Raw genomic sequence first — 10000 nt, 5'->3', positions numbered from 1 at the left:
TGTTCGTTGCCGTTGTTGCTATCGTTCTTATCTGGACCGTTTCTTAAAAAGGCAATTTAAATTTATTGAATCGTAACCTTGAGTAATTTTTTACTGTCTCTGAGTGCTTTAACGGGAACGGGAGCTATTTCAAAAAGGTTCCATGAGGAATGAAGGCACAAAAAGCAAGTTTTGTTTTGGGAGATTTTGTGAGCACTGAGAACATTATCAAACTCAAATGGTTACCAATTAAATTCAGGAACAGTTTCAACGGCTTCTCCTAAAGGCAGCACACGAAGCAAGACATAGCCCTACATGGTTAAGCTATCTCAAAGTGGATTTGTTAAACACACGAGGACTTTACCCGTTCACCCGAATCCAAAACGCTCTGACGAAGGGCTAACGCTCGAAACGTCAGCTTTTAGAATCTCTGTACTTTGGCCAATTTACATTATCAACTCCGTTGATAAAACCAAATTTTTTTTTTTTTTTTAAGTTGACTGCTGACCAGGTACTGGTTTTTCAATTGCAGGCTCAACCCACGTTAACTCACTTAAACATAAACGAGGCTTCATTTTTCACTTCCTTTCTGTGGCTCGACCCGGCTACACGGCCATACTACATCAACTATAGTTCTTATACAGTCAACGCGTTTCGTGTTCAGGTGGAAAACGGTTTGGAAGATGTTTTCTTTCTCCATTTTTTGCTGGTTCCAATGCAGTTTAACATATCATGTTATCTGTGGTCCACAGTAGTGGCTACGCAGTAATTTACGTCAAACATCGGAGGGATGTAAACTGAAAGCTAAGTGTTTATTTTTAATTTGCCTAGAGCTGCGTTTTTCCCTGTATTGCAATTATTGGCACATCTTTAAAAAATTGGATAAGGTTTCATGATGCCTGGAGGACCTATGTCTAGAACGCAAACGAAATGACAACGACAAAACAGAGTACCAGTAATAGCTCATACTTGTGGAAGAAGTTACTCCACAATTTTTTCCCTTGGGCACTAAACCGTTTGTTATTTTTACGGATGCGTTATTTAAAGTGGATGCGTATTTTTAAAAGGTGGTTTAATTGAAAATCAAATTTTTATTGTCAACTGGAATTACGTTACAATTATCTGTACTCTTTTGGACATAAAGAAAAAGTTGATTTGTTTGTTTGTTCTGCTCTAAAATGCGAGCGAACAAGTGGTTTTTTAATCCGTTTGCCCAACTGGTTTTCGTTGTGCCTTGGCAGTGGCACGAAAAATTTTCCTTTAAATTATAAACACGTAATCGCAATGAGTTCTCGTAAAATTAGGGGGAAATCTCATTAGCATGTGTTTTCAGAAGTTTGGTTAAAGCACCTAAACGTTATTTAAGTGTTGGAGCGGATCTTGGTTGATGTTCGTCCTTTCTTGGAGGCATTGCCGTAATTTGCCGATTTTTGTTCCAAGCCAACGTGGCATGTTTCAATGAAATACATCAAAATGTGAATGATCTCGTTTTCAAAGAGAAAGTGGAATAAAGTACATCAGTAAAACTCTTCTTTGGCCTTAACTAAAAAAGGTTGTTTTTTATTTTTATTTTTATTTTTTATGGCTTCTAATTTTAGCGTGATTCCTATTGCTTTTTTTCCTTTTCCATTCGCTCGCTGAGAGTGTATCCACCGCGCACCGGTGGCTCAGTTGATTGAGCACCGGCTGTCACGCGAGAGGTCGTGAGTTCAACTCCGGCCGGACCAACACTCAGGGTCTTTAAATAACTGAGGAGAAAGTGCTTCCTTTGTAACTACATCTGCAAATGGTTAGACTTTCAAGTCTTCTCGGATAAGGACGATAAGCCGGAGGTCCCGTCTCACAACCCTTCAATGTTCATAATCCTGTGGGACGTAAAACAACCCGCACACTTGTCGCAAAGAGTAGGGCATGTTGTTCCCGGTGTTGTGGTCTGTGCTCTGTGATGTATCATGGTCGGGAGTGTAAAAGCTCGGAGAAATTAGCTACACCAAGCTACTCTATAAATCCGAGGGTAAATATATATCTATATATATCTAACCATAGTTAATAGGAGGGATTGGTTATGAAACCCGACGAATTTCTTTGTTGTAGGTTTTTTTTCTCTTTTTTGGCCTTGACCGTGCACAAAACACAATAGTTGTTTACTCCGTACTGAAGAACTAGCCAATAGAAACGTGTTGGTTGTATAGTGTATGAGCGCAAAACAAAAGATTGTGCACGGTCGTGGACTTTCCAACCTAAATCTTGGTATCTTTGTTTGCTCCTCTGATGTTTGCCGAGCTTCCAAACCAGTCCACTCTATTAACTATGATCTAACTGGGTTTTTCAAAAGGTGCCTGCGGAAATTGTGAAAAGAAGCCAATTCTGCTGCTGTCACAAAGTAAAAGAAGCTACCCTTTGCTTCCCACCTCTGCGCTTTGGTCAGACAACTGCCAATCACCACCCCACGCCACACTGTGGTTTCACTCTAATTGGTGATCAAAAGCAAACTATCATTCAGGCCTACACTAGTCCAGGAAAAATTGCCAAGGCATCCTACACTGTAAAGTCTCACTTAACAAGGACACAAACTCTTACTGCAGTGAAAGTCTCAACGCAGCAAACGTGTTCAACAATTCCCAGCGATAGTGAAAGAGAGGAGTGAGCAGATCAGACAGCATCAAGAGATAGTCTCGGAGTTGATTGGCATATACAAGGAGCATCGATTCATCCATGAGCTGAAGTCACAAATTCCTGAAATTTATGTTGCCAAACTCCTTGTACGCCTTTGTAGTAGATGGGCTGAGTTTGTAGAAGGGAAGCCACAAATGTCAACATGGGAGTCATTTGCGGAGTGATTGGAGAAGGAGGCAAAAATAAGCGAGTCGAAACAGCGATGGATGGCTGAGAAGAAAGAGTCGAGACGACCAGTCTCAGTCAAAGTGGGTATCCGAAAGAATAGTGATAATTTTGTGCCTGGATTGTTTGTAGGAATGACCGGAGAAAACTGTCACCAGCATGTCACTGCACCAGTAGTGTAGGAGTGAGATACCCAGTTCACAAGTCAACTAACCATAGGTTACAAGAGTGCAAAGTGTTCGAACGAATGTGCGGGAGCAAGAGGGAAAAGCTTGTGGATGAGCACAAGCTTTGTCTATCCTGTTTATCACCAGGCCATCGTCTGAGAAAATGTCGTAGTAGAGACAGATGTAAGGTTGAGGGTTGTGCAATGCGTCACTACACACTTCTTCATGAGGTTGACTTCAAGATTATTTAACGGAGAAGAGCAAAACATGAATCAGCGAGAATATCAGAGAGTGCGAAATCTTCAGTGACTACTCCTCAGGACAGTGAAGTTACCTCAAGCCAGATGCAAGAGGTGCATCAGAAGTATAGTTATTCTATTTGCTCAGGTTGTGACGCTGGTGGTCGTGCTTTCGTTGAGGTATTAACGGTGGTTGTGTTTGGGGAGAACGGTGAACAGCAAGTAATGGCCCTGCGTGACTCGGGTTGTAATACTACCCTTATGGTCGAGAACTTGGAGGTGACATTGGGACTGAAAGGCAAGGAGATGGATCTTGAAATTCAAGGCGCCAATTCTCAGAACGTATTCACTTCTCAGCATATCAAGAAGTGTCATGTTGCTCGAGTTGGGAAAGAGGAAGTCAGGTACCAATTACGAGACGTGACGACAGTGCCAAACCTAACTGGTCCCGATCAGAGGCTGAAGTGGTCAACAATCAAGCACCAGTATAGCCATCTGAAGGACTTCAAAACTGCTGACACCGATTTGGGCCCAGTGCAGTTTATAACTGGAACTAACAAGTCAAGCCTGATTCTACCTAAAAGAATTGTGAAGCCCTCAGAGTATTCAGGTGACGATAGAGTACCCTATGGTGTTGAGACCCCACTTGGCTGGGGGCCGGAGTAACAAACTGGTTGCCAAGTCACCAGAAAGTGTCATCGCCTTACAACGCATTCAAAGTGTATGAAAGATGTGGAGATGAGGATGAAGATTTAAGACGGCTGGTCGTTGCTCGGTCAGAAATTGAAAGCTTGGGAGTGTTGAAGGCAGCACATCCAACCCGTTCAATCGAGGACAAGCGAGCACTTGCTCTCATGGAGCGGAGGGAGAAGATACATACGTGTCTGGACTGTTGTGGAGAGAGGAGCATCCAATTCTACCGAACAACTATGATATGGCTGAGCGACGGTTAAAGTCCTTGGAGAAGAAATTTAAGAATAACCCAGAGATGAAGCAGAAATATGCAGAGTCCATCAAGGATGATGTTGAGAAGGGCTACGTGAAGAAACTTAGCGAAGCTGAGGTAAAAAGCGACAGCAAAGTCATTTGGCACTTACCACATCGGTATGTCCTCAACCCCAAGAAACCAGATCATCTTAGAAGAGTGTATGATGCATCAGCGGAATTGATGGGCCTGAATGATAAGATCTTCACGGGGCCAAACCTTTTGCCCTCCTCGTTTGGAGTTATGCTCAGATTCTGCGAGGGAAGAATTGCCATGGCTGCGGACATATGCTTCGCCTACCAGATTGTGATAAACCGTCGATGAGGTTCTTATGGAGAGAATCAGCAGAAGAGCAACCGAGCGTGTACCAGTTCGAACGAACAGATGGGATGACGACTTGAGAGAAGCTGATCTTCGTGAATGGCGTGAGTGACACAGTGAAGCAGCAGCACTTGATGAGATCAAGATTCCCAGAGTCTTCCTTGGTCAAATGAAAGCTGTGAGAGAAACCTCTTTACACGTGTTTTGCACTTCTAGTCAGGATGCCTATGGTGCATGCTCTTATTTGAGGCGAGAGTTTGAAGATACCACCCTGGAATGTAGACTGGTAGCTGTGAAAGGACGAGTCGCACCCCTGAAGACTCAGTCGATCTGTAGGCTCGAGCTCATGGGAGCGCTCTAAGGAGCACGCCTAGCTGAGACTCTAGCAACGGAGTTGACGATGAAGATAGAGAAGATAACCTTCTGGAATGATTCTACTACAGTTCTACATTGGATAGGCCAGGCCAGTTCCAATTACAAAGCGTTCGTGGGAAACCGGGTGTCGGGTGAGATTCACACAATTATGAGTGAGCTGGAGTCCACACTGAGGGCGGGCACGGTTTACTGGACAGAGTGCAACCCTGCTGATGACATCACCCGAGGACTACGCCCAGCTCAGCTCAACATGAGTCACCGCTCTATCGTGGACCTGAGTTTCTATACATGCCAGTTGATGTTTGGCTAGACAGTAAGATTGAGGTACTTCAGAAAGAAGTTGAAGAGAGTGAAAGAAAAGCAATATGGGTTGGAGTATTGCACGAGTCTGAAGTCTTGTTGGGCTGGAAGAGATAATCATCACTGGAGAAAATGAGAATTATTGTTGCATATGTGAAAAGGTTTTTAAAGAACTCGTCATGAGCTTGCACAGCTACTCATTGGTGAAATGCATCGTTCTTACTACCATCCGCCGACAGAGTACCTGTTGTATCAAATTAGACAAGACTATTAGATCATTCATGGTGGACAGGCAGTCCGTAGTGCAAAGTTTAAGTGCAATTAAGACCGCCGGACAGTGAAGCCCCTCGAGCAGAAAATGGGAAACCTACCTGAATGTAGACTTGAAGTAGGGATGGTATTCAGGAACACTGGAGTTGACATTTGTGGACCAATGCAAGTTAAGGAGAAGCGTAATGAGGTCAAAGTTTATGGCTGTTTGTTTGTTTGCATGAGTACAAGAGTTTGTCATCTTGAGCTGGTGGATGATCTTTCAAAGATCATTTCATTATGGCATTGAAAACATTCATAGCACGACGTGGACGACCTCAAAGAATGTTCAATGATAATGGTACAAACTTTGTTGGAGCCAACAACGAGTTGCGGAAACGTCTCAAGCAATTGGATGAGCAGAGAGTACAGAACTTTTGTGCACCAAAAGAGATTGATTGGAACTTTCAGCCACCGAGTGCTCCACACTTTGGTGGTGCGTGGGAAAGACTCGTACAGTACGCGAAGAAAGCGCTGAAAGCGGTGCTGAAAGATACAGTCGTCCCTAAAGAAGCACTGCGGAGCTCTCTGGTTGAGACAGAGGGAATTCACAACAGTCGACCAATCACTCATGTATCCTCTGATGCAGGAGATGTTGAAGCACTCACACCAAACCACCTATTGCTTCTGTGTGCAAATCCGAGTTATGAAGATGCCGTTGTTACGGATAGAGAGGTTAACTCCACAAAGCCGTGGCGACAGTACCAAGTCCTAGCAAATTTCTTCTGGAGACGTTTCACCAAGGAGTATCTTACTAGCCTGACAGAGAGGAAGAAGCGGAAAGAGAACAGACAGAATCTGAAAGTGGGAGACTTGTATCTGAACCGAATCAGCCACGTGGCATTTGGCCGCTGGGCAGGTCGTGTCTACTCATCCTGGGCAAGATGGAAGAGTCCGTGCAGTTACTGTCCGAACTGGAATTGGAGAATTCAAAAGACCAATAACAAAACTTTGTTTATTAGAAGAGGCGGAAGTTTAGATTTATTTCTGTAATCGTCTCGACTGGGGGCGGGGGATGTGCCTTCCGCTCTTGCATGACGTCATAAGAACACGGGTTGTTTTAGTTATTTATTGTACTTTCTGTGTAACTATCATTTTCTTCTCTCGTTGTACTGCAATGTGTCATCCCTCTTGATTTGTCCCTTCTAGACTAGCTTTGTAGCTATTTGCGGGGTAGCCAATATGTTAAACTCAAATTATTTTCTTTTTATTACAAATAAATGCTAAGAATGTTAGATTTAAGTTAATCATTTTTTCTTTCTGTCAATTCTTTAAAATAAGTACGAAATACTGTTAAGAACCAAAACAATCCAACAATTTCAAAACCCTCGAGCTCCTCTCCAAAATAAAATAGATCCTGGTTGACGTCAGTCCAAAAAAGAAAATGTTCAACGACATATTTTGAACATGTAAGTGATTCTCATCATGTTAATGAGAGTGTATTTTTTTTTTTTTTTTTTACGTCAATGTAGTACTTGACTCTACTTAGTAAATGAAATGGTGACAATGGAACCCACTGGAAACTCAATTGCGCACTTGGGTGGTTGGTTGGCCGCATCGTAGATATCCTTTAATGTGACTGCGTGATGCAGTTATGAGCTATGCTGCCGTTATTTGACTCTGTAGCTGCGTGATGCAGCTCGAGTCAAAGACCCACATTTCGACCTTGCTCACCATAGAGTCTCCAGTAGCTCAGTGGTTAGAGCATCCGACTAGATCTCGGAGGGTCGTGGGTTCAAATCCCATCTGGAGCTCGGATGTTTCCGAGATTCCAGTGGGTTCCATTGTCACCATTTCATTTACTGTGTATATCATTCTCACATTTGTTAACTCTACTTGTGAGAAAAATGCCTCTTGTTGGTAAGATGATCTATTTTTTAGCTTTTTTAAAGTTTTCATTCTGAAACAATTTATCTGAGTCCAACTTCAAACCTATCAGTTAATTGAGTGTTAAGGTCAGAATCTCCAATTTTGCGACATTGAAAACACCTGCTTAAACCTGTCCTCTCCCGCAGGCCACTTAAGTGATTGACATCAATTTTCAAATTCTGACAATGTTACAAACGCGCAGGTTATTTTTGTTTGCATTAACTTCGCAAGCTCCTCTACGTTTTCAAGTGGAATTTATTTCTTTAAGGACATGAAATTGTGGAATCGTTTCTTTTTGTTCAGATTGCAAAGATCTCTATAAATTATAAAAAAAAGGAGTCATAGAACCAGAAGATGCATTCCTTCAAACATTGCCGAAGACTTCCCATTTTGTGCGAACACTCGCTTGCTACACCACATTTGTTTGTACCTTTTTTTCCTCAAGCACACATTTTGCTCTCTTCTGCAGCCGCATGTGCTGGGTCATTTGCCATGCAATTGTTTCAATGCAGTTATTACTTTAATGTTGAGCATGCATGAATAACTAAAGCTGAGTATCAATTAATTCCTTTCTAGATTTATTTTATTTTATTTTTCATATTCAAGTCTCCTAGAGCTCGAGAGTTGAATCAATAATTGAATCGCACAGCAAACATATCCCTCTTAGAGCACACAACTCCAACCCCTGCATAGCAACCCAAAACTTTAAAAGCTTGAAACTTATATGGTTCATTAATTTTATATCTTTTTTTAAAAATCTTTTTTGATCATTCTAAAGCACTTTTTGCAACCTTGTCACAGAGTTAAAATTTACATTTTCAGGGATGCTGCATTCACTTAGTGAAAATATGGGACTTCCATCGAAGCGTCTTCCATTCGCTCATAAGACTGTTGGAAAACAAATTACCAATACCCATGGAGGCTATACGAATAACAGCGAGCCGCTCAGGCCTTTTCTTTTCGTCTACTAAAATTCCATAAAACGATACTCCGGGCATTCAACAGTCGGTTTCTTCACACGCAGTTCAGACGCCACTCGTATATTTTCACTTCTTTTTCAATAGCATGCGCAAAAATGACCTCTTACCAACCGAGCGCGAGCAAATAAAAACGCCAACGGCCGGAAGGCCAACGTTCAACATTTCTAACGTCGTTTGCAGGTTAATCAATAAGTAGAGTGATTGGCAGAGGAGGGTTGTTCCGTTAAATTATTGGATTTACTATATCCTTGATAGGTTAACATGGCAACAAACCTAGTGCGTGCTTCAGCGGGGACAAGAGCTATTTCGGAGAGGTTTGATCCATGGCCAAAGTTGGAACTTACTCGATTGAATGTCTTAAATTTTCTGCTAGATAGCATCTGTATTAAATAATGCATTACAATTGCCTTATTTTAAAGGGTTATAGTAGAGAGGAACGAAATCCCCATCTAAAGAGAGCAAGATAGATCCTAATCAGTTCAACAGAAAGTAAGTGAGTGTTTACCACCTACATTGTGTAATACCGAGTTATTGATTTGCATGGTGATTTCACGAGAAAATTCTGTAGGATGTCTGACAATGGCATACCTTCCATTGTACAAAGGACATTGCGAGGTAACAAATGTGCACTTTACTGTATCCTCAAGAGCACTGAGAAAAATAAAAGCTGGCGATCTTATCGGGAATTTGACCTAAGCTACATGCAAATCCTACACTCTACAAGGCAAACCAAGCTGCGATGCTGTAAGAAACTGTTGTTTGTGCATGAATTGCGTGAAATACGTGAAATTGAGAGCAATAAAATATTTCAGAAACTTTTGTTCGTGTAAGCCAGTTTCTTCTCAAACGCTTTCCATTAACTGCACTGAAAGTTTGCTTAGAACATCGATACATATCCGGGGCAGCTGCAACATATAATTTCACGTGTATCATCATATTACTTACCAGCATTGAAAATGACGGTAAAAACCAGCAAAGTGTATATTAACATACTTCAAGTAGATCACCTGAAAATGTGTGGTAATATGTTAGTCCTCTAAGGGCGATGAAGGCGTTGGCTTTTTTCAAGGTTAACAAACCTCCGAACACACAGAATAGTAGCTTTGGTGATAAAAGTATCTATTATATAGACAGGAGTGTTTTACTGGAAAATACATCATTCATTAAATTCCTACGAAACTACATCCGGGACCCGAGTGGCATATTTTGTGAGGATATTGATGGCGTCATTTCGCGTATTTGCATTTTTGTTTGTGCAAACAGTCAGTGAATAATGGCGAGTTATCTGAAGCGGACGTAAAATCTTTCTCTGAGAAACAAGAAAATACTAACACGAACAATAAAATTTCATATAACTTTCAGTTATTCAAAGAGTTGCTTGCAAGTGAAGAAGAAATGGGAAAATTGAAGAACTTCCTTCCTCCGAGCTGCAAGAATTTAGGCTGGTCTTTCATATACCGGATCTGAAGTAATTAGTGTCCATATAACAAAAGAACAAAGCGAACATATCAATACCTAATCAGCAAGGCCTAATCGGGATAACAAACGTTTTTTTTATCCTCCGCCATTTTAATCCGGTGTATGCAAGTCTATTCAGAATTTGCGATAACGTTTGTGCTCAGTGTCAGTGTAAGT

The 10000-nt window shown here is 41.6% G+C and overlaps 1 protein-coding gene and 1 non-coding gene across 2 annotated transcripts; both read left to right on the top strand.

Annotated features, from left to right (window-relative positions):
* The first annotated feature begins 5756 nt into the window (after positions 1 to 5756).
* Positions 5757 to 6509, top strand: LOC138059620 (uncharacterized). The gene has a single exon (XM_068905244.1). The coding sequence runs from the start codon at positions 5757 to 5759 to the stop codon at positions 6507 to 6509; it is 753 nt and encodes a 250-aa protein (XP_068761345.1).
* Positions 6510 to 7197: 688 nt separating this feature from the next.
* Positions 7198 to 7270, top strand: Trnas-aga (transfer RNA serine (anticodon AGA)). Its single transcript has one exon. It is a non-coding gene; the product is annotated as a tRNA-Ser (tRNA).
* Positions 7271 to 10000: the final 2730 nt, after the last annotated feature.

Source organism: Montipora capricornis, chromosome 1 (assembly GCF_036669925.1).
Source record: "Montipora capricornis isolate CH-2021 chromosome 1, ASM3666992v2, whole genome shotgun sequence".
NCBI classification, from domain to species: domain Eukaryota; kingdom Metazoa; phylum Cnidaria; class Anthozoa; order Scleractinia; family Acroporidae; genus Montipora; species Montipora capricornis.
The sequence above is the reverse complement of the archived record's forward strand: the minus strand, read 5'-3'. Positions and strand labels throughout refer to the sequence as shown.